Here is a 26,107-nt window from a genome sequence, read left to right on the forward strand (position 1 = left end):
TCTGTGTGTCTATTATTGTGCCAATAGCACACCGTCTTGATTATCATAGCTTTATAGTGAGCCTCGAAGTCAGGTAGTGTCAGTCTTCTAACTTGGTTTTACTCCTTCATTACTATGTTGGCTTCTCTGGGTATTTGTCTTTCTATGTAAACTTTAGAGGAAGTTTGTTGATATATAAAAAATACCTTGCTGGGATTGCTGATTACTGAAGTATAGTTAATTTACAATGTTGTGTTAGTTTCAGGTGCACAGCAAAGTGATTCAGATATATGTGTGTGTGTGTATTTATATAGGGTTGGCCAAAAAGTTCCTTTGGTTTTTAAGTAAAAATAAAAGACACATTTTTCAAAAACTCTTTTGTGCCCAGGAGTCCCACTGGGTCCTGCTTCATTTCAGTAGGAAGTCAGATCCAGGCATTTTACATGCACTTATTCTCCCAGCAAAACCGAGTGCTAACCCTGACTCTGTTCTGCAGACAGGGAACAGGTTCAGAGAGTCGTGTGGCTAACAGGATCATGGTGCTCCAGCTGGGTGTCAGGCCTGAGCCTCTGAGATGGGAGAGCCGAGTTCAGGATACTGGACCACCAGAGACCTCCTGGCTCCACGTAATATCAAATGGCGAAAGCTCTCCCAGAGATCTCCATCTCAACGATAAGACCCAGCTCCACTCAACGACCAGCAAGCTCCAGTGCTGGACACCCTATGCCAAACAACTAGCAAGACAGGAACACAACCCCACCCATTAGCAGAGAGGCTGCCTAAAATCATAATAAGGTCACAGACACCCCAAAACACACCACCGGATGCAGCCCTGCCCACCAGAAAGACAAGATCAAGCCTTATCCACGAGAACACAGGCACCAGTCCCCTCCACCAGGAAGCCTACACAACCCACTGAACCAACCTTACCCACTGGGGGCAGACACCAAAAACAACAGGAACTATGAACCTGAAGCCTGCAAAAAGGAGACCCCAAACACAGTAAGTTAAGCAAAATGAGAAGACAGAGAAATACGCAGCAGATGAAGGAGCAAGGTAAAAACCCACCAGACCAAACAAATGAAGAGGAAATAGGCAGTCTACCTGAAAAAGAATTCAGAGTAATGATAGTAAAGATGATTCAAAATCTTGGAAATAGAATGGAGAAAATACAAGAAACCTTTAACAAGGACCTAGAAGAACTAAAGAGCAAACAAACTGAACAACACAATAAATGAAATTAAAAATTCTCTAGAAGGAATCAATAGTAGAATAACTGAGGCAGAAGAACGGATAAATGACCTGGAAGATAAAATAGTGGAAATAACTACTGCAGAGCAGAATAAAGAAAAAAGAATGAAAAGAATTGAGGACAGTCTCAGAGACCTCTGGGACAACATTAAACGCACCAACATTCGAATTATAGGTGTCTCAGAAGAAGAAGAGAAAAAGAAAGGGACTGAGAAAATATTTGAAAAGATTATAGTTGAAAACTTCCCTAACATGGGAAAGGAAATAGTCAATCAAGTTGAGGAAGCACAGAGAGTCCCATTCAGGATAAATCCAAGGAGAAGCACTCCAAGACATGTATTAATCAAACTATCAAAAATTAAATGCAAAGAAAAAATATTAAAAGCAGCAAGGGAAAAACAACAAATAACATACAAGGGAATCCCCATAAGGTTAACAGCTGATCTTTCAGAAGTAAAACTGTCACTGCAAGCCTCAGAATGGAAGAAAACATTTGCAAATGAAGCAACTGACAAAGGATTAATCTCCAAAATTTACAAGCAGCTCATGCAGCTCAATATCAAAAAAACAAACAACCCAATCCAAAAATGGGCAGAAGACCTAAATAGACATTTCTCCAAAGAAGATATACAGATTGCCAACAAACACATGAAAGGATGCCCAACATCACTAATCATTAGAGAAATGCAAATCAAAACTACAATGAGGGATCACCTCACACCAGAATGGCCACGGTCAGACCACGGTCAGAATGGCCATCATCAAAAAATCTACAAACAATAAATGCTGGAGAGGGTGTGGAGAAAAGGGAACCCTCTTGCACTGTTGGTGGCAATGTAAATTGATACAGCCACTATAGAGAACAGTATGGAGATTCCTTAAAAAACTAAAAATAGAACTACTATACAACCCAGCAATCCCACTACTGGGCATATACCCTGAGAAAACCATAATTCAAAAGAGTCATGTACCACAATGTTCACTGCAGCTCTATTTACAATAGCCAAGACATGGAAGCAACCTAAGTGACCACTGACAGATGAATGGATAAAGAAGATGTGACACATATATACAATGGAGTATTACTCAGGAATAAAAAGAAACAAAACTGAGTTATTTGTAGTGAGGTGGATGGACCTAGAGTCTGTCATACAGACTGAAGTAAGTCAGAAAGAGAAAAACAAATACCGGATGCTAACACATATGTATGGAAGCTAAAAAAAAAAAAAAAGTTCTGAAGAACCTAGGGGCAGGACAGGAATAAAGATGCAGACGTAGAGAATGGACTTGAGGACACAGGGAGGGGGAAGGGTAAGCTGGGATGAAGTGAGAGAGTGGCATGGACATATATACACTACCAAATGTAAAATAGATAGCTAGTGGGAAGCAGCCACATAGCACAGGGATATCAGCTCGGTACTTTGTGACCACCTAGAGGGGTGGGATAGGGAAAGTGGGAGGGAGATGCAAGAGGGATGGGATATGGGGATATATGTATATGTACAGCTGATTCACTTTGTTATAAAGCAGAAACTAACCATTGTAAGGCAATTATACTCCAATAAAGATGTTAAAAAAAAGACACATTTTTCATTTTCACCAAGAACTTTATTGAACAACGTATTCACTGTTTTGTTCCACCACCTTCTGCCATTTTTCAGGCAATTTCATAATTCCATCTTCCTGAAACTTTTTATATTTTTGAGCAAAGAACTCTTCTAGGTACCTTTTACAGTCTTCCAGAGAATTGAAATTTTTTCCATTTAGAGAATTTCGTAAAGACCGAAATAAATGGAAATCTGAAGGTGCAAAGTCTGGTGAGTATGGCGGATGAATCAGAACTTCCCAGCCAAGCTGTAAAAGTTTTTGCCTGGTCATCAAAGAAACATGCGGTCTTGAGTTATCGTTATGGAAGATAATGTGTTTTCTGTTGACTTATTCTGGATGCTTTTCATCGAGTGCTGCTTTCAGTTTGTCTAATTGGGAGCAGTACTTGCTGGAATTAATCGTTTGGTTTTCCAGAAGGAGCTCATAATAGAGAACTCCCTTCCAGTTGCACCATATACACAATATCACCTTCTTTGGACGCAGACCGGCCTTTGGTGTGGTTGTTGGTGGTTCATTTCGCTTGCTGATCTCTTCCATTCCACATTATTGTACAGTATCCACTTTTCATTGCCCATCACAATTTGTTTTAAAAACTGAACGTTTTCATGACGTTTCAGTAGAGAATCGCATGCCAAAATACGGTCAATAAGGTTTTTTTTGCTTAACTTATGTGGAACCCAAACATCAAAATGATTCACAACCAAGCTGGTATAAATGATTTTCAGTGCTTAATTTTGATATTTTGAGTATGTTGGCTATCTCCCACATGGTATAACATTGATTGTTCTCAATTAATGTCTCCATTAGATTGCTATCAACTTCAACTGGTCTACCCGACTGTACAGCATCATCCAGCGAGAAATCTCCAGCACGAAACTTCACAAACCACTTTTGACATATTTGGTCAGTCACAGCACTTTCTCCATACACTGCACAAATCTTTTTTTTGTTTCAGTTGCGTTTTTCCCTTTCTTGAAATAATAAAGCATAATATGCCGAAAATGTTGCTTTTTTTCTTTCATCTTCAGTATTAAAATGGCTACATAAAAATTCAGCAATTTTGATAAGTCTTGTTTAAATGCATGCTGATATGACAGCTGTCACATACAGTCTAACAGAATTGTTTCAAATGAAGTTAAAGACAACTAAGCACTACTGGAGCCATCTTAGGCAAAAAGACCGAAAGAACTTTTTGGCCAAATATATATATATATATATATATATTAGTTTTTCAGATTCTTTTCCATTATAGATTATTACAAGATATTGAATATAGTTCCCTGTGCCATACAAGGAACTTGTTTATTTTATATATATAGTAGTGTGTATAGTATATATAGTAGTGTGTATAGGTATATTACATTTTAAAAGAAACTACAAAACAAGTGATTTTATTAATTGATTGGAAATTATATATCTAGCTTTATCCTAAATTTTAGCTGTTATAAAACCTATGATTCCTCCTATAAAGGCTTTCATGCTATTATTTCTTCACTGCTGTTTACCTTCTTGGCAGTCCCGAAGTTCCCACAGGACACAGAAGACACACACAGGTAGAAACACCTGGGAGGGCAGTCAGGGCTCTCCCAGGATGTCAAAGCTCAGAAGGAACAAACAGAATGTATTTAAGTTTTTTTACTATTTTAATTGTTACAATAGATGTTGGCAGTAAAAATGTTCCTTCATGAACTAGAACAATTTGAGATTCACACCTAGTAATAAAAGAGTTTAATTAAAATAGAAAGCTTCCCTCTGGCTTCCTGTATTTACAGCACCCACTTGTGTGTCACAGCATGGATTATACATGGATTTGGGCACCCCTTTCAAGATCTTCACTTGGGTACCCCAAATTGCTCTTAAGAATAACTACCCAGCAGAATAAATCTCTGGTCACACTACTGACACTACAGCTGTTCAGGAGGCCTAGGAGCATGCCTGCATGAAGATTGAAAGTGTCACTTTCAAGTATCAGATCAAAAACTATGAACAGTGTAAACAGATACTGTAACAAACACAGACATTACCAACAGAAAATATCCATTCATATGCCACACTCTCCACACACACACTCACACTCATCATTTGCTTATTACCTTTTGCTAAGAAAAAAGGCTTATCATACATGCAAATAAATCTAGGTTTTTAAATGGTCATGTTAAAAGAAACATTCATGTAAGATGTTGTTCCATTAATTTATAAATAAGTTGCTTCCCAGGGGCCCACCATACCTTAACTTACAGAGCTCACTTGAATAAATTCTTTAATGAATAAAATATGAAATTAAGTAATAAAGTATCTATTTCCTACAATATGAAAGAAAAAGCCTTTCAAAACAATGTACCATTATATCTAAAGATACAGCATAAGCTAAAGGCTACAGCAGGGAAGAAACCATTAAGTTATGAGTTAGAATTTCTGTTTTTCTATTGCTTGTTGGGTTTCATTGAGCACGTAGCCTGTTTAAGGCCTGAAAGCTTTAACCCTAGGACTCACCCTGCAAGGCCAAAACATATCTTGTTGGTGACAATTAACCATTCCTGGCTTCTGGCCTGGGATATCAGCAAAAAAGCAGAGTAGGATGCACCAAGGGCCTGTCCCTCCATGGAAATACTGAAAAATCAGCCAAAACAGTCAGAATCAACTTTGTCAGAATTCCGGAACACACTAAAATGTTCACAACTAAGCAAACACTGAAACAAGGAAAAGGCAACATAAAAATGGAAGGAAAGCTCTGTGTGTCTTTATCTGCCCCTGCTCCACCTCTCTCAACAGTGCCATCATATTAAAGACAGCTGCCCTCATTCCCAGTGCAGGAAACTGGGCCCTGGTTCCAGAAGAAGCAGAGCAGATCTTATTTGCAAAGAACTGTGTCTGTCAGCTCTAATCTTTCTGGAGGCTGCCTGAAGGACTGGCACAATGGGCTCATCTCTGTTTCACCCAACTTGGAACTCACTCAGGGCATAAAATCAGCAGGGATGCCTCAAAAATGCTGTAAGGCAAATGAACAACTGGCAGCCACCTGGGACAGAAGATTACCATTGAAGAATACAATAGAACACCAAAAGCCTGAAAGGAGAAACTGAAGAGAGAGTTTCTTTGGGCAGTTTGGGCATCAAAAGCAGTCATGTACACTGGGAAATTCAAAAAGCCACATGCATATCCAGGTCAGGATGCAAGCTCAGAAAAGACCTGTGAAGACACTCATCTTTAACCTCTAGATGATCTTCACAGGAAGTGAAGGCTAAGGCAGAGTTTTAAACAGCCTGGCTGAGGATTAAAGGAGTGTCCCAACACAGAGCCATACTGCAAAGGGCTTATTTTTAACTCTCTTGCTCTCTCTCCCTCTCTTCTTTTTTTTTTAAATTTTCTTTTACTTTTCTTTCTTTCTTTTTTTTTTTTTACTCCTGGTGTTCAAGGAAATCTCTGTGAAACCAACTAGCTGAACCACAACTCTACAGATCAGAGACCATACATCACAAGGAATACAGACCTTGCAAAATAGTTTAGAAAAGTCACTAAGCAGACAGCAGCTCGAGCCTAGAGCAAGCAACAACAAACCTTGAGGAGAGAGAAGAATCTAACCTCCAGAGTTATACTGTATAATATTCAAAAAGCCCAATTTCCAACAAAACACTATGAAGCATGTAAAGACACAAGAAAGTACAACCCATTTACAGAAGAAATTAACAGAAACTGTCCCTCAGGGAACAGGTGTTGGACTAACTGTACAAAGACTTTGAATCAACTGTCTTAAATATGCTAAAAGATTTAAAGGAAAGTGTGGACAAACAGCTAAAGGAAACCAGAAGCATGACGTATTACCAAATAGAGAATAGCAATAAAGAGACAGGAATTATAAAAAGGAACCAAACAAATTCTGAGGCTGAAAAGTACACTAACTGAAAACTTTAAAACTCACTAGAAGGCTTCAACTTGAGTAGGGAGAAGAAAGAATCAGCAAACTTGAAGATACAACGAGAGAAATTATCTACTCTGACGAGCAGGAAGAAAAAAGAATTTAAAAAATGAACACAGCCTAAGAGACCAGTGATATAAAAGACCTGAGACCATTAAGCATACCAACATCAACTGCATAATAGGAATCTCAGAAGGAGAGACAAGAAAGAAAGAGGCACAAAGAATACATGAAGAAATAATGGCCAAAAACTTCCCAAATTCGATAAATGATATGAATCTATGCACTCAAACGTCTCAACGAACTCTAAGAAGGATAAACACAAAGAGGTCCACACCAAGATACATTATAATCAAATTGTCAAAAGCCAAGGACAGAGAGAATCTTGAAAGTAGAAAGAGAGAAGTGATTCATCACATACTGGTGATCCTCAAAAAAATAAACTGTGATTTCTCATCAAAAACCACAGAGGCCAGAAAGCAGTAGGATGACATTCTTAAAGTGCTGGGGAAAAAGGCTGTTAACCAAGAATTGTATATCCTATAAAATTATCCTACAAAAATGAAGGAGAAATTCAGAACCACATAGTGTATCATTCCTATTATTTGAAATATTCAGAGTAGGTACACAGAGACAGAAAGAAGATTGGTAGTTTCCATGTGTTGGGGGATGAAGGAATGGGGGAAACTGCTTAATGGGTATGGACTTTCCTTTTAGGGTGATGGAAACGTTTTGAAACTAAATATAAGTGGTGGTTGCACGAAAATGCAAATGTATTAAATGCAAATGGATTGTTCACTTTAAAATGGTTAATTTTATGTTATGTGAATTTCACCTCAATAAAATAAAAATTGAAAATAAAAAAATTCTGGGTTCTGACAACCTGGCAGAAGTGTTAAATCACGAATGCCCACTGCTTACTCTCTTCCTTGGTCACCTGCCTGACCCCAGAGGTATCTGAGAAGGAGGGATCCCTGGTTTAAGATAATGTGCCTTAGAAATACCAAAAAGCAGCACATCCCTGGTGGCGCAGTGGTTAAGAATCCACCTGCCAATGCAGGGGACACGGATTCTAGCCCTGGTCCAGGAAGATCCCACATGCAGCGGAGCAACTAAGCGCATGCACCACAACTGCTGAGCCTGTGCTCTAGAGCCCGCGAATCACAACTACTGAAGCCTGCGCACCTAGAGCCCGTGCTCCACCACAAGAGAGGCCACCGCAATGGGAAGCCCGCGCACCTCAATGAAGAGTAGCCCCCACTCGCCACAACTAGAGAAAGCCTGTGTGCAGCAACGAAGACCCAAAGCAGAAAGAAAGAAAGAAGGAAAGGAAGAAAGACCAAAAAGCAATGCAATATAGATTATGCCTTAGGGAACTAAGAACTGTCAAAGATAATTAGTGAGTTGCTATTCTAAGTAAGACCCCATCCTGGGGTATGGAGAGGAAACACTGGGAAAGCGACCTTTATCAGCGATCAGCAATACGACAGAATGCCACATGCAAGGCCACCTTACAGTTCATTGTTTCTTTAATTTTGTGTGTGGATATTTCACAGGGATGCAAAAGCAAACTATATTAAAAATAGTTTAACCAACTTTAGAAAGTTACCTAAGTGTGGCCCAGTGCCAATTATGGGTATCAACTCTGATCCAGTTAATGAGAACGTTAGTACTTCACACAGACAACCTTGCATCTGTCTGGATATCCTGTGTGCACCCTGAATGGGATCTCTCCATCCGTGTCTGCAGTTCTATGAAAGAGAACGTATGTCACACTCCAGGGGGACCTGCCGTTGCCTGATGCAGCCCTCAAAGCACGTTCGGGGGCTCATCGCTCAGCTCCACAACGAGAGGCTGTGATGGCATAGTTCTCCCAACTACATCATGCCATAAAGCAGACAGATGATGATTTAAGCACATCTTGAGGTCTGTCCTCCAAAGAGCATCATTAAAAAATGTTAAAGCACATTATTCTCCTCAAAATCTTTTAATTCTCTTGAAATTGTGACATCACTTTCTCTAAATACCTCTACAGTACTTAAAAATTCAATTCAATGATGGAGTTCAAAGAAGTCAACAACGGAAAGTTAGTGCAGTCCAGGGCCGTCCATCCTGTCTCCTCTGTGAGCATGTCTGGTCTGCTGAGTCTGAGTACTTATACTTTCTCAAACAAACCAGCAATTATTATGCTCCCTGAAATTTTCATTTCCAATCCGCCAGGTTTGGTCTCCCGGAGCCCTTTAATTCCAATATAGTCCTTGATTTGAAGGAAAAGCAAAGGAAACTCAAAAAATTTCCCATAAGAGCTGCCTGGTTGTACTAAATAAATTTCCATGTTTTCCTTCAACTTCCCCCATATATTCCTAAATTGTCGAAGATGTTAAAGGAAAACATAGAGATGTATTTATTTAGTGTAGATGGCTAGCATGGGGGAACTTTTCAACCTTTTTGACTTAGGTCAATGACTAGAAAACAAATTTCTAATCTTGGCTATGCCCTGCCTCACATCACACAATAGAGCTAAGTTAGAGAGTTTACCACAAAATTCTTCTGATGGAACTAAACATATCAACTTCCTCTTTCAACTGGAAAAAAAATTAGTTAAATCATCTAGTACTCTTCTTGTACTATTTCATCAAAGCTCAGTATTTCAAACTTAAATTTTTTACAATCAAAGAGCAAGGCCAAAGCTGTTAAAGCACCCTATTCATCTGGTACAATACTTTTATTACTACTGTTGGTTTGAATCTTGTTTGTTTGTGGGTTTCTGGGTGGGCAGGGGCAGCTAAAGTTCTCAGGCAGGGAAAAGAATCTCAAGCAAGCTACACCAGACCCACATTTATCACATGTAACGTACTTAATTCTCAAACCTTTCATTTAATTGTACCAGAATACATTAAAATGTATTCTTGAATAAGTATCTATGGATGCAAATGCTTAATACTAAAATTAGGTTGGGGGGAGGGATAAATTAGTAGTTTGGGATTAAAATATACATATTACCATATATAAAATAAACAACATACTACCGTATATAAAATAAATAAACATAAGTTCTCTTTCATAGAACTGCAGTCATGGATGGAGAGGTACCATTCAGGTGTGTAGCATAGGGAACTATACTCAATATCTTGTAATAACCTATGATGGAAAAGAATCTAAAATGGAATATATATATAGATATATCTATATATCTATATCTATATCTATATATAACTGAATCACTTTGCTGTACAATGGAAACTAACACAGCATTATAAATCAACTATATTTCAATAAAAAAATTTTAAGTGACAAAAATAAAATAAAATAAAATAAAATTATGTCAATTCTCCCCTAATACTTCCATAAATAAAACACAAATCTAATCAAAGATCCTAACAGTTTCTCACAGAACTCGACACACTGATTAAAAAGTTCATGGGTGGACTTCCCTGGTGGTCCAGTGGTTAAGACTCCGCACTTTCAATGCAGGGGGCACGGGTTTGATCCCTGATCAGGAACTAAGATCCCACATGCCACACGGTGTGGCCAGAAAAAAAAAAATCATGGGTAAAATATTTAAGAATAAAATTTTTTTAATTAAAGAAATACAAGAAAATTGCCCTAAGAAAAACCTCAACTTATTATAAGGCTACCAGTGTCAGAACTCACAAAGAGACCAAAGCCAAAATAGAAATTCCAGAAACAGATCCACATACACAGTCCCAAAATCCTGGGGTAACTGGCCATCGGTTAAAAAACAGTAACTAAAACAATTCTACTTCATACTACACATAAAAGTAAACATGTAGATTATAGATGAGCATGTAAAAATTTTTTTAACTTTTAGAAGAAATTATAAGAAAATTTCTCTATAATATTAGCATATGGAAATATTTCTTAAATAAGACAAAAATCACTTAAGAAAATATTTACATATTTACATCAAAATTTAAACTTCTTATGGCAAGTGACAGTCTAGAGTCTAGGATAAGGTATTTCTAACATATTATTTTAAAAGTATCCACAATCTATAGAGATCCTATAAATTGGTAGGAAAAAGCAAACACACTAACAGGAAAATTAACAAGGGGCATGAATAGGTAATTTAATGAAGAAGAAATCCCCATAGCAAATAACATAAAAATAAACACAAACTCATTAAACTCAGGAAATACAAGCTAAAACAGTGATAACATACCCTGAGGCAGATTTACTACAAAGCTAAGGAAGTATAAGCTTCAAGACCCCCTCACTCATGTGGGCCCTTTACAAGGCCCTGGCTTCCCATGGTATTCACACAGTCATACGCTTTTGCAAACTTTGTAAAAGTAATTGTTCATGGACGTTTTGGAATCTAATAAAGAGGAAGTTAAACTGGTTTGGGATACACTGATGTGATTCAAAGTCATGCTGGTATAATTAGATTGTCACTACCCTTCCCCAGTAGGACTGGTGAACAGTGACACTTCTGCTGCCCTGTGCCAGCTCACCCCACGCAGTGAAATGCAGCCTGGGACCAGAGGTCCAGCCACTATAAAACATGCTACAAAGCACCTACCACAGATGGACAAGGAAGCATCTTAAGATTAATCTCTGGACAAGTAAACTTGAAATGACCTAAAATTTTACCATTCCTACATGAAAGAAACTTCATGGACGTTTCTAAACTCTACAGTAATCTAAATATGCTGAAATAAACTTTTCTAGATTTTAGGGGGGAAAAAAACACTTTAAGGAATGATGTCAGCAAAGATATCAAACTAAGGAGACACAAAATTCTACCTCTCAATAAAAGCAATGGAAAAGCTGTCATAATCAACTTTTTTAGGAATTCTGAAAATTATCAAAGGTTTACAGCAACACAGGATGTGTTTATTCAAAGAAAAATGGCTAAATCTCAGTAAGAACAGTGAGCTCTGTGTGTTTTTTTTTACTACAGCCCCATCCCCCCATTCCCCAGCAGTAGCCTTGAAAATAACAGCCCACAGTCATAGTATCAGAGGGAGCAGAATGGGCCTCTTTCACAAAGAAATGTCATTATTTCTTTTAAACCCGTCTGGTGGCTCCCTGGAAGACCAGATCAAAAGGCTTATTTTTATTTTATCTGACTAGGAATTCTCCCAGTGCTAAAGTTACTACCCAGGGATATTTGTTGAAAACATTTCCAGGCAAATGTGTTATTCACTATTACCTGGGGTAATACATAACAGTCTGGGCAAACAATACCCTAATCAGAAAGCTGAGGATGAAAGGCTGGGGAATAAGAGGCCCAGAAGAGCTTTGAAAAGTTCTGAAGTATTCTTGGGAACCTAAAAGTCCATGCACGTGTAGAGCTGTGCCCATGCTCCAGAAAGGTCCGAGAAGGCACTAAGCTCTCACCTCTGGCTGACCTTGAGCTCTACACGAGCCACCTGGCTGATTATGAACAGGCCCCAACATGCACACACAGCCTCCTGGCAAAGACGGGGACATTTTTGTGTTGTAAGCATTTAAGGAAACGTCTAATCAGTAGCAGACCACCAAGCTCTCAGAACAGAGAACTGCAGTGGCCACAAACAACAAAGAATACAGACTTCACAAAATTAGCTCAGAAAAGTTACCAACAAAGAACAACTCCAAGGAACAGAAACAACAAAGCCTGGAGTGAGGGGAGAACATGGTTTCCAGAGTTATGACATAATAATATGCAAAATGTCCACTTTTCAATGAACAAAATAAGGCATACAAAGAAACAGGAAAATATGGCCCAACACAGGAAGAAACAGCAATCAAAAGACACTGTCTTTGAGGAAACACAGACACTTGGACTTACTGGACAAAGACATCATTTTTTTTTTTAAGATTGTTTTCTTTTTTGATGTGGACCATTTTTAAAGTCTTTATTGAATTTGTTACAATATTGCTTCTGTTTCATGTTTTTTGGTTTTATTGGCCGCAAAGTATGTGGGATCTTAGCTCCCCGACCAGGGATCGAACCCACACCCCATGCATTGGAAGGCAAAGTCTTAACCACAGGACCACCAAGGAAGTCCCTGGACAAAGACTTTAAATGAGCTTTTAAGTGTTAAAGAACTAAAGGAAACCATGACTAAAGAACTACAGGAGAGCAGCAGAATAATGTTTCACCAAACAGAGAATACAATAAAGAGACAGAAATTATAGAAGAAAAAATAATAGAAACTCTGGAACTGAAAACCATACTAACTAAAATTAAAATTTCTCTATAGGGGCTCAGCAAAAATTTTAGCAGGAAGAGGAAAGAATCAGTGAACCTGAAGATAGATCAATTAAGATTGTCCAGGCTTGGGGGAAAAAAAAAAAAGAAGAAAAATGAACAGAGCCTCAGAGACCTGTGGGTGCCACCACAGTGCTCCACATACACATTCTGGGGATCTCAGAAGCACAGGAGAGAGAAGAGGCACAGAGAATATTTGAAGAAACAATGGCCTAAAACATTTCATATCTAATGAAAAACATTGATCTACATGTCCAAGAAGGCCAGGTAGGATAAACTCAAACACTCACCTAGATACGTCATAATCAAAGTGGCAAAAGCCAAAGACAGAATCATGAACACAGCAAAAGAGGAGCAACTCATCACGTGGAATCAACCCTCAGTAAGATGAAAGGCCCATATCTCATCAGAAACCATGGAGACCAGCAAGGCAATGGGATGACATTCAAACTGCTGAAATTTAAAAGGACAAAAAGCTGTCAATGAAAAATTCTATCCACCAAAACTGTAGTTCAAAAATGAGGGAGACATTGAGACATCCCCAGATCAACAAAAACTGGAAGTTCATAGCTGCCCTGCAAGAAATGCCAAAGGGAGTCCTTCAGGCAGAAGTGACAGGACACTAAGTAGTAACTTGAGTCTATGTGAAGAAGTAGTGGCCATCACTAGGGGTAATTACACAGGTAAATACAAAACACAATATAAATGCATTTTTGTTTGTCACTCCTTTTTTTCTATCTTATGTAAACCACGTCTACATGAAGCAATGATTACAGGTCTATGTTGATGAGCACACAATGTATAAAGATACAATTTATGACAACAGCAGAAAGAGAAGAATGGAGCAAGGTTTCTGTACACAATTAAGCTGGTATTAATAACAACTGTTTTGTTATAACTTAAAATGCTAACTGTAATCTCCAGGGCAACCACTAAGTAAACAACTCAAAATATATAGTAAAAGAAATGATAAGGGAATGAAAATGGTACACTATCAAACAGTTATTTACCCACAAGAAAAGACAGTAACTAAGGAACGAAAAAGACTTAAAACATAGAAAACAAATAGCAAATGGCAGAAGTGAATTTTTTCTTATCAGTAATTACATATTATGTAAATGGATTAACTGCTCCCCCAAAAAGCAAGGATTTGGCATAACAAACTAGAAAACATGATCAAACTACACCTACATGGAGCCCTACAAGAGACCTACTTTAGATTTAGATTTAGGTTGAAAGTAAAAGGGCAGAAAAAGATATTCCATATAAATAGGAACCAAAGGAGAGCTAGAGTGTATATACTAACATCAGACCAAATAGACTTTAAGACAAAAATGCTATGATAGACAAAGAAGGACATTATACAATAATATGAAGGTCAATCCATCAAGAAGATATAAGAATTATAAATATACATAACAACAGAGACCTCAAAATACACTAAGCAAAAACTGACAGTATCCAAGGAAGAAAAAGACAATTCAACAATAATAGATGGAGACTTCAATATCTCAATTTCAATAATGGATAGAAAAATTAGACAGAATATCAGCAAGGAAAGAGAATATCTAAACAAGACTGTAAACCAACTCGACTTCATAGATACAACAGCAGAATACACCTTCAAGTTCATATGGAACATTCATCAGGATAGAACATATGTTGGGCTATAAAACAAGTCTCTACACATTTTTTAATTGTATATTATTTTTTTGATGTTGACCATTTTTTCATAGTCTACTGAATTTGTTACAATATTGCTTCTGTTTTATTTTTTGGTTTTTTTGGCCATAAGCCATGTGGGATCTTAGCTCTCCAACCAGGGATCAAACCCACACCCCCTACATCAGAAGGTGAAGTCTTAACCACTGGACTACCCATGGAAGTCCCCAAGTCTCTACACCTTTTTAAAGATTCAAATCATGTGAGATATGTTCTCTGACCATAATAATTAAAAAAAAAAAAGAGGGAAATCTAGAACACTTCCAAATATGTGCAAATTAAACAACACACTCTAACCTAAGGCAGATAAAGACATTAGACAGGTCAATATACCTTGTGAATATAGAGGTAAAATTCTTCAACAAAATATTAGCAAATCTAATCCAAGAGCATATGAAAAGGGTTATTCACCATAACCAAGTGGGATTTACTACAGAAACATGAGTTTGCCTTAACATATGAAAATCAATCAATATAATACACCATATTAATAGAATAAAACACAAAACCTACATGATGAACAGATGTACAAAAAGCATTTGACAGATCTCAACATTCTTTCAAGATAAAAACACTCAATAAACTAAAAATAGAAAGGAACTTCCTCAAGCTGATACAGGGCATCTATGAAAAACCAACAGCTAACATCATACTTAATGGGGAAAGACTGAAAGCTTCCCCCTAAGATCAGGAAAAAGACAAGGATGTCCACTGTCACCACCTATACTAAACATTGTATTGGAGGTTCTAGCCAGGGCAAGGAAGTTCTAAATAAGAAAATTATATAAAATACATCCAGTGTAGAAAAGAAGTAAAACTACCACTGGAGTCAAATGATATGATCTTATATATAGAAAACCCTAAAGACTCCACTCACACACACACACACAAACCAAACGTATTACTGCTTATAATAAACAAGTTCAGCAAGGTTAGAGGAAAAAGTTCAAAAAACAAAAATCAGTTGTTCTTCTATACGCTAACAATGAACAATATGAAAATGAAATTAAGAAAACAATTGCATTTACAATAGTAGCAAAAAGAATAAATTTAACCAAAGATGCATAAGACTTGTACACTGAAAACCATAAGACATTGTTGAAAGAAATTAAAGATGACAAATAAATGGAAAGACAGCCATGTACACAAATTCAATGCAATCCATATCAAAATCCTAATTAAATACTTTGCAAAAATTGACAAACTAATCCTACAATTCATATGGAAATTCTAAGGACCCAGACTAACCAAACTATCTCAAAAAGGAACTCCAAAGTTGGAGGACTCACACGTTCTGATTTCAAAACTTACTATAATGCTACAGTAATCAAGACAGTGCAGTACTGGCATAAAGGTAACTAAACAGATCAATGGAATAGAACTGAGAGTCCAGAAATAAACTCAGACAATTTATGGATGATACTGGTTTTCAGCAAGGGTGCCAGGACCATTCAATGGGGAAAGAACAATATTTTCCAAAAACTGTGCTGGGACAACTAGATATCCACAAGAAAGGAGTGAAGATGGACCCCTGTCTTATGCCATAAACAAAAATTAACTCTAAATGTTTCAAAGGCCTACATTTAAGAGCTACAACTACTGCAACTAAGACCCAACAGAGCCAATAAATAAATAAATAAATAAATATTTTTTTTAAAAAAAAAAAGAGCTACAACTACAAAACTCCTAGAAGAAAACATAAGTATAAATCTGCATGACTATGGATTAAGCAACAGTTTCTTGGATAGGACACCAAACGCACATATGACCTAAGAAAAATTAGATAAACTGGACCCCATCAAAAGTTAAAACTTTTGTGCATCAAAGGATACTATTTTTGTTAATGAAGTATAGTTCGCTTACAATGTCATGTAAGTTTCGGGTATACAGCACAGCGATTCAGTTTTATTTATATATTCATATATATACATTCTTTTCCCTTATAGGTTATTACATAATATTGTTTCCTGAGCTATACAGTAGGTCCTTGTTGTTTACCTATTTTATCCATAGTAGTGTGTGTATGTTAATCCCAGTCTCCTAATGTATCCCTCCCCCAACCCGCCAAAGGATACTATTTAGAAAATAAAAAGACAACCCACAGAATTAGAGAAGATATTTACAATATTTACAAATCATATTGGGTCTGATAAGGGTCTAGTATCCAGAATATATAAAGGACTCGTACAGGTCAACAATAAGAAGACAAATAACCCGATTAGAAAATGGGCAAAGAATCTGAATAGAAATTTCTCCAAAGAAGATACTCAAGTGGCCAATAAGCACATGAAAAGAGGCTCAACATCATTAATCATTGGAGAAATGCAAATCAAAGCCACAAGATACCAATTCACACAAACAAACAAACGAAAAAGGAAAACAAGTGTTGGAGAGGCCATGGAGAAATTGGAACCCTCATACCTTCCTGGTGGGAAAGTAAAATGGGGCAGCTGCTTTAAAAAGCAGTCTGGCAGTTTCTAAAAATGTTAAACATAGAATTAAACTCAGCAATTCTACTCCTTGGTATGTTAGATAGATTAGAGAACTGAAAAGGTGTGTTTTATGTTCACACAAAATCTAGTACACTAATGTTCATAGCAGCATTATTCATAATAGCAAAAAAGTGGAAACAACCCAAATGTCCATCAACTGGTAAATGGTTAAACAAAATGTGATAGATCCACATAACAGAATACCACTTGTCATTAAAAGGATGGAAGTACTGTTTCATGCTGTAACATGGATAAACCTTGAAAACATGATGTTAAGTAACAGAAGCCAAACGCAAAAGGCACATATTGTATGATTCCAGTTAAATGAAATGTCCAGAACAGGCAAATCCATAGGGACAGAAAGTAGGTTATTGGTTGGTAGTGGCTGAGGGGAGGGGGAAATTGGAGGTGACTGCTAATAGGTTTGGGATTTCTTTTGGGGGTTATGGAAATGTTCTGGAATTAGTGTGATGGTTGCACAACACTGAAATATACTGAAAACCACTGAATTGTACACTTTAAAAATGGTGAATTTTAGGTTATGTGAATAATATGTCTATAATAAAAAAATAAAAATAATAAAAATCATTTTAATCATCAATGCCAAAGGAAAAAAACCTAAATATCTTTTGAGAATCTAGGGAAAATGAAATGACAAAATCATTGTCAGGAATAGGCAATCAAGGAGTATGTGGCAACATAATGTAGAAAAAGAGTATTACAGAGGTGTGTCAGACAAGTCTTCAACTTTTTTAAATGTGTTTTTCCTAGATTGTATGATCTATCTGGTACATTTTAAAGCATTTTTAAAAAATTTCTCCTTTGTGGTGACTTATTTTCTCATTCTAAATAAATATCCACTTTCATGTCTAAATTTGTATTTGCAATTTTGTATTCTTTCTGTTAAAAGAACTGTAAAAGTTGGGTCCCACGAAACCTGGAGAGGAAGTGAGAAAATAATAACTCTTCTTGGCCCCAAACAGGAGTTCAAACTGACCTAAACAACTGGAAAAGCAATTTGGGAATTTTAGTGGCATTAAGGTGCCCACTCCCTGACCTGGGAATTCTTCTGGGTGTGGGCTGTGCCGGCATGTTTGCACCTGAGCACAGGGACACGAGGGGACATTCCAGTCCCTGCCGCCACGGGGTAAAGGCGGGTCATCAGAAACATGCTGCATGGTCATCACAGAACAGCACAGACAACCGGGACCGATTCCCCAAGGGAATCACAAACAGGCAGTAAATGAACCTACACCACCGGAAGGATGTGGGAAACCACACAAGATGCTCCAAGCACGTTTCAGAATGACACACAGTTAATATCACTTGTGTGATTTTTTTAAAAAACACACGTGCAAGCTCTGTATGTTTATTCTGCACATACAGAAATGAAGTAAAAAGGAAGGTTTTCTTTGGTTATGAAAGGAACAAGATAAGCTGGGGGAAGATACAAGAGAGACTATAACTGTATCTATGATGTTTTAGTTCTTTAAAAACATTGTGAAGAACTGATGCAAATATTTCAAAGCTTAGGCATCTAATTCTGCATTGTGCAAATACAAATATTCTTTGGCTCACTCTCTGACCTTTTCTGTCTGAAGCTCGGTTGAGAACACTGACCTGAGTGGAAGAAATACTTGAATCTTAACATATTTGTCAACCAAGAGCGGGAAAAACAGGCATGAGCAATTCAGGAAATGCTAAGTAAAATAATGATACGTTAACAGTTTTCATCTATCAAACTGGAAGCGTTGGCGGCTCCCCTCACCCACCCCATGGTGGTACCCCAGGCTGGCAGAGACCTTGAAAACACACATCTCCCTTGGCTGGAGCAGTTCGAATCTGGCAGTTTATCATAATGTACGTTTCTCCTGATGTTGTGCAAAGATTACGCTACAAGGATGTACACTGCCAAGTCACCTTGTAGATAAAACAAGAAAACAGGGGAACAACCAAAATGCCCAACAACTGTTGGGTAAATTGGAATTTGTTAAATAAACCATGAATATACAGCGGATGTGTATGCAGACAGTGAAAATGACATGTAGGTGAATATTTAAGTACTTAGAAAACACGTTCACGCATGTCAGGCGGGCTTCCTGCAGACGCAGGGAGATGGGCTGCCTTTGTCACAGGGACCCCGAAGCAGCCTCCTTATGCCCTGAGTGTCAGAGATTTTTCGAACTTCTCCCAAGTCTCCCAGCTGCAGTCCGGAACCTTCCAGGCCTCTTCTGCATGATCAGCAGAACTGACCAGTCAGTCAATGGCCAAGCATACGCACGCAGCTAGTGTCTGGCAGTTTTTTTTTTTAATTGGGGTACAGTTGTTTTACAATGTTGTGTTACTTTCTACTGTACAGCAAAGTGAATCAGCTATATGTATACATATATCCCCTCTTTTTTGGATTTCCTTCCCATTTAGGTCACCACAGAGCAATGAGTAGAGTTCCCCGTTCTATACAGCAGGTTCTCGTTGGTTATCTATTTTATACATAGTAGTGTATATATGTCAACCCCAATCTCCCAATTCCTCCCACCACCCCCCCATTTCCCCCCTTGGTGTCCATATGTTTGTTCTCTACGTCTGTGTCTCTATTTCTGCCTTGCAGACAGGTTCATCTGTACCATTTTTCTAGATTCCACATATACACGTTAATATACGATATTTGTTTTTCTGTTTCTGACTTCACACTGTATGACAGTCTCTAGGTCCATCCAGTTTCATTCAATTCCCCGGTAATCCCGAGAGGTAAGGCGCCCTGATCTCTGCGTCATGGGACGGGAGCAGAGTAGAGGTCAAACATGCACAGGACAGGAAGCAATGGGGCACCATCCCCACCCCATCACCCCTGTCCCACTGGTTCTGGTCCCCATCACCTCCAACCTCAGGGGCACTAAGATACTTCAGCACACATGTTGTAACATGCCCCTTATTCCAGCACATCTAGGATGACAACAGTTGCAGGACGTCCCAGGAGAAGCAGCAGGCTGCTGACAAACACTGACACGCCGTCCACAGGGAAAACCCACCCAGGATCTGTAAGTGTTGAAATGTGAAAATGCGCGCACATCCTAAACTCAAAACATCTCAAGCATGCTAAATCATCAACAGTAATTATTTGAGAGTTATGAAACTAGGGCCAGGATTTTTTCAGCCCATCTGTGTTTTCTAAAGTTTCTACAGTGAACTGTATTACTGCTAAGATTAGAAAAATGGCAAATAGGCTTTTAAAGGAAAAAAATAAAATAAATGAGCCAGCCAGATTTACCCTGAAACTAACGAAGTTCAAGCTTCGGGGCGTCCTACATACCCAGGCTCCGTCCAAGCCTCGTGGGAGAGGCCCCGGCTTGTTTGTATTTGCAGTTTTAGTCCCCCACAATGCACATGCTTCAGGCCCCATAAAGCCATGATCTGTCTTGGAACCTACAAATATGGAGTACGTAACACATCCGTGTTGACTGCTTTAAAGAGAGAGAGAAAGGGAAACATTTCAGCTCAGGTGAGGACAAAAGCAAGCCTAGGTAGTCACACCTGTATTCTCCCTCTGCCTTTCATAATCATCATCTCTGCTGCCACAGAGTGAACTGTGTCCCCCTTCCAAATTCACATGCTGAAGCCCTCACCCCCCAACATGATGGTATTTGGAGGTGGGGCCTTGGGAGGTGAGATGGTTAGATGAGGTTGTGAGGGTGGGGCCCCCATGACAGGGTTAGTGCCCTTATGAGAAGAGGACGAGAGCTCTCTCTACACCACGTGAGCACCGAGCAAGGAGGCAGCTGCCCACAAGCCAGGAAGCGAGCCCTCCCAGGAACTGACTCCAATGGTACCTTGGTGTCCAGCCTCCAGAACTGTGAGAAATAAACATCTGTTGTTTAAACCACCCAGCCTGTGGTGTTCTGTTGTAGCAGCCCCAGCTGTCTCAGACACCTGCCCTCCCCGTGATGCCTGGACCTGGTTATGCACCCACCTAGAGGTCACCTCTCAGCTCTGTAAGCCACTCCACAATGCTGAAGTTTTATACACAAATGATGAGCTGCCAACATTTTATAAATGCTATTCACCCAAGAATTCTCTTTTCTCTGGGATCTGCCAGGTTCTTTTAAAAGTCACCCTCTTTTCATCTGCACTGAGATTTTCTTTTTAAATCCCTCTTTAAACACTTCCTTTTGCGTGATGTCTTAGCCTTAAGTACTGAACCTTAAAGAAAAGCTGTTTTCCACTCATTGCTTTGTTTTAGATTCACTCTCCCTGACCTTTGAAAATGGCAAAAGAATCTGGGGTCACATGCTTTGAACACCCAAGCAGTAAAGGGACCAAGTGACAAATCCAGTTAGAATACCCAGCCCCAAGAACCCTAAAGCCATATGTCACAGAACCCTCAGCCAAATGAACCACTATGTTGAACATCAAAATGTAACAACACTAAAAGTTAAAGTGCTCTCTTTGAAAAGGAGTAGGAAAACCCTAAAATTCCACAGAACCTAGTTTGCAAAACCATGGATCTGCATTCCCATCAAGCAAGAAGCAAACAGAATGCAGGATCTTTCCCTCTACAAAAGCCAGGCCTCCTCTACCTTGTCCACGGAGGAGGGGGACATACACCGGGTGTGATGCACATATGCTGCAATACTACTGGGGAGATGGGTGACACAGCTCAAGGTCTGGGGTGGGGGGTGAACAGGAGGTTCTCACTGTAGCAAGACTTTTACAATATTCGCTCAGAAACGGTGATTATTTGCTCCAGCTTAGAGGTACTCTCTCTGGACCCTGCCTGTCTGTCCACATCCCACAAGAGCATCCCAACCCGAATGCAAACCCTCAGCTTAATGGACAACACCCATCAGCAGAAGCATCTCCAAGTCCATGTCCTGGACTCTGAGGTCTGGAGGCACCGAGATTTGGGGCACATTCATGTAATCAATAGATATTAATGAAGTGCCTGATTGGTGGCCAGCACTGTTCCAGACCATCGGTGGACAAAACAAACAACAATCTCCCCTTGTGGGGCTGACAATCTGTACGGGAGATGTCCTAAGTAAGTAAGCACCTAAGGAGGTGATGAGTGCTCCAGGGGAAAAGCAGAGACCAAATAAGGGGACCAGGGGTGATGGAGGGAGGCCTAGGTTTCTGTTTTCATTTTTTCTATTGTGCTAAAAGAACACATAATGTAAAATTTACCAGCTTAACCATTTTTAAGTGTATAGTTCAGTAGTTAAGCACATTGACATTGTTGTGCTATGAATCTCTAGAACTTTCTCATCTTGTAAAACTGAAACCCTGGACACACTGAACAACCCCCCACTGCCCCACCCCAGCCCTGGCAACCGACACGCCACCTTCCGTCTCTATGAATCTGACTGCTCTGGGTGTTTCGCGTAAGTGGAATCATACAGCATTTGTCCTTCTGTGACTGCCTTATTTCATGTAGCAAAATGTCCCCAATGTGTGTTGTAGAATATGTCAGAATGTCCTTCCTTTTGAAGGCTGCATACTATTCCACTCTACGGACAGATCACAGTTTCTTCATCCATTCGTTCTATCCGTCCATGGACACTTAGGTGGCTTCCACTAAGCACTGTAAACAGTGTTGTCATGAACGTGGGTGTGTGGGTGTCTCTTCGAGATCCTGTTTTCAGGGAAGGCCTAGTTTTAAACAGAGCAGTCAAGGTGGTTCTCAGTGAGAAGGTGGCATCTGAGGAAAGACTTGAAGGTGATGAGAGAGAGGGGGCCATGCACTGTCTCGGGGCAGGGGGAGCAGACAGGTCAGGACCAAGGCGCTCAGCTGGGAGCATCCTGGTGCAGTGGGAGGACAAATAAGAGGCCTGAGAGGCTACACGGGTAGGGGTGGGGGATGGGGGAGAGAAATGGAGACAGAGATAGAGAGAGACAGAGAGAGGGAAGAGGAGACTCGTGGTCAGAGCAGGCTGACCACGCAGAGGGAAAGGGGGACAGACTGATGTCCACGTTAAAAGAGGTTGCAGGCGGGGTGGAGAGGTATGCAGTCATCAGACTAAGATGACCATGGCTCAGACCTGCAGGGGCAGTGGAAGAAAGAGGCAGACAGTCACCTTCAGGTGGACTTTACGTTCCCATTAACAGGGGGATGTGGGGTCAGGGTCGGGTGCCAGGTGCGCGGCCTGGGAAGAGTGGAGCCGCCCGCAGCTGGGGCAGGAAGCCTTCTCAGGGAGCGGGGCGGGTGGACACCCAGCTCGGGCTGCCCATTGATGTCCCCGTCACTGACCTGCCCCCTCCTCCTGCCCCCTCCCCAGGCCCTTCCCCCTTCTCTCCTTGCATGGCCTCTGTGGCTCCGCACCACCTTCAGTGGAGGTGACAGTCCCCACTGTTAAACTATTTCCAGTCACTCTCTCATCAGTAGCTCTGCATCCGCACCCGCATTTTCAGAGCAGCTCCCACAGACTTCTGTGAGCGCAAAATCACCTACTTTCTAAATACGGATGTCTTCAAAGCCCAGGGCTATTCGGGCCAGAGTGCATTAAGAGAGTAAGGAATGGATATTGAGAAAATTAGTTATGGACACAGCAGACGGCTCAAGATCTTCACAGGCAATGTCAGTCCCCACACCCTGCAAGACATCCCCTTGTACCTTCCCTTCCAGGTAAAGGGACAGGATGCCACCACCCACCATCTCAGCAAGGCCCCACTGTCCTCATTTCCCGTGAAAGAACAACCTTCAGTAGAATCGCAAGGTCAGCATGCATGAAAACCCAGGTTAAAGGCTTACTTTAGAATTTTGGAAAGAAAAGTTGTGACACCCATTCAAGGAATTCTAGGAATTCACAATTAAAGGATTTCTTAAAGTTTTGAGTAATCACGATGCAACCTACTCAGCCATCCTACAAATCCTGACTAAGGGGCAGGACACGAGGCAGACAGTGCAGGGGCCAGGATGGGTGGCACCTGAGTCCTGAGCTTCAGCCCACACCTGCTGGTGGGAGACAGGAGACCCCACAAGCTCACAGTAAGCCTGGCTGTGGGGTACGTTTATACTGACTTTTAACAGTGATGCTTAAAATCGTTTACAGTATTACACGCAATAGTGATAAAGGAGACAGTCACCGAACCGTGACCCTGAGACACGGCAGACAACAGTGACCCAGTGGAGGAATCAGAACACAGCAGGTCAAGGACTGACTCTGAGCTGAGGATGCTCCGGTCATGGCTCGAGAAGGGCACAGAGCAGGGAAAGGACGCACGCGGGACTCGCCCTTCAGGCCAGCGCGCACAGGTGACACCGCAGGGCCACCCACCCTCCTCGCTCTGCCAACCGACGACTTACAAAGTCAACTATGAAGGAGGAGGTCTTGGAGACAGAAAGGCTGGGCCCGCTCCTTACTCAGCACAGGGAAGAGTGTGAAAATAACACACTCGCATCCCCATCCTGACACTGATGCTGCCGCTGATGAGGTAGTGATGCCCACTGTGAGTCTCAGTCTCAGAAACAAGCCCCCGATGAGTCAGTTGCCTGGTCTGTGACGGTGGCTGGGTAAAGCCTGGGCTGCACGAACCTGACGAGGATTTCAAATTCCAGAAGACCTCCTTCCCAAGAGCTCTCATTTCATATATAAATATATACACATATGTATATATATGTATTGTTTTAATTTGACTCTAACATTAAAATTTACCTTGAAGGTGACCTGCTTGGAGAAGGAGCTCATCAACAGAGCCTGACTTCCCTCCCCCACTCCCCTCTACCTCTCCCTGTGCAGGGGGGTGGGAGGGGACAAGGAGGGGGCCCTGCAGCTGCCCCTGGAGCTGCCCCGGGATGGCCCCATCACTGACAGAGGTTTGGGGTCAGGGAAGCGAGTGATCTGAGGGGCGAGAAACGGTTAAAAACTCAGGGTGACAGGCTATCAGGTCCAGAACTCTAGGCCTCATAGTATTTCTACTGATTGCCATTCAAGCTATTTATATATATTGGACTTGCAATCTGAGAAGAAAGACAACAAAATACCTTGTTTGACTTTGTGGATATATTAATTGGAGAAATGTGATTGTTCTTAATTACTAAATCTATGTTGTAATACTATGTTTTTCATTAAACACATCAGACTAAATCTCATGGGTTTTCATTTCAGCTCTAAACCCCTGTTCATGTCCTTTCTTCACAGCCTTGCTTTCTTCACCATCGATTTACTGGGCACCTACTATGTGCCAGCCCCTATTCCAGGCACTGCAGATACAGCAGAAAACAAAACAGACAGAATCCCTGCCTTTGCAGAGGAGGAGCAAACAAAAAATAACCAAAAAATAATAAACAATACCCCAAAATAGTAAACAATAACCACAGCAACACATGGGTTCTATAGCGCCTTAAACCACTGAAGTTGACAGTCTCACAGTCCTGGAGGCTGAAGACTGAGATCAAGGCATCTCCAGGGTTGGTTCCTTCTGAGGGCTGGGAGGGAGCGTCTGCTCCAGGATTCTCTCCATGACTTACAGGTGGCTATCTCCTCCCTCTGCCTTCCCGTCATCTTCCCCGTGTGGGTGTGTATCCAAATTTCCCATTTATAAGGACACCAGTCAGACTGGATTAGGGCCACCCCAAGGATCTCATTCTACCTTGATTACTGCTGCAAAGACTCTACCTCCAAACAATGGCATATTCTGAGGTGCTGGGGGTTAGGACTTCAACATATGAATTGGGGGGACACAATTCAACCATAACAACAGGAAACAAAAGTCACCCTAAGAAAAAGAGAGGCATTCAGACAACCATGGACACTGTGGTCCCCTCTCAGCATCCATTCCTTCCGCCCCCCCCAAAAAAACCCGAAACAGCCGTACTGAGAACAGACCCACCCAGCTCCGGGAGCTCCCTCACAGGTGCAAGCCAATCACCGTAAACTCTTCCCCCGGCCAGAGCACTGGACGTGGGATGGACATACTCTAGGGCCT

At 40.5% G+C, this 26,107-nt stretch overlaps 1 protein-coding gene across 10 annotated transcripts in view; it reads right to left on the reverse strand.

The window, feature by feature from the left end:
- ENTREP2 (endosomal transmembrane epsin interactor 2) overlaps positions 1-26,107 on the reverse strand; it is a 396,616-nt gene that overhangs the window by 288,571 nt on the left and 81,938 nt on the right. For 3 of the 10 annotated variants that reach the window (XM_082386097.1, XM_082386095.1, XM_082386096.1), the window contains exon 2: positions 13,265-13,427. The exons of 6 other annotated variants lie outside the window; for them this stretch is intronic. Coding sequence is in view for 1 of the 4 variants with exons in the window: in XM_082386092.1 (XP_082242218.1) it covers positions 20,499-20,588 (90 nt within the window). In the remaining 3 variants the exon portion in view is untranslated. Of the gene's footprint in view, positions 1-13,264; positions 13,428-20,498; positions 20,650-26,107 lie in introns of all 10 variants that reach the window. One more of the 10 variants, XM_082386092.1, reaches the window with a different exon arrangement.

Source organism: Balaenoptera borealis, assembly GCF_965194805.1.
Source record: "Balaenoptera borealis genome assembly, chromosome: 3".
In the NCBI taxonomy this organism is placed as follows: Eukaryota; Metazoa; Chordata; class Mammalia; order Artiodactyla; family Balaenopteridae; genus Balaenoptera; species Balaenoptera borealis.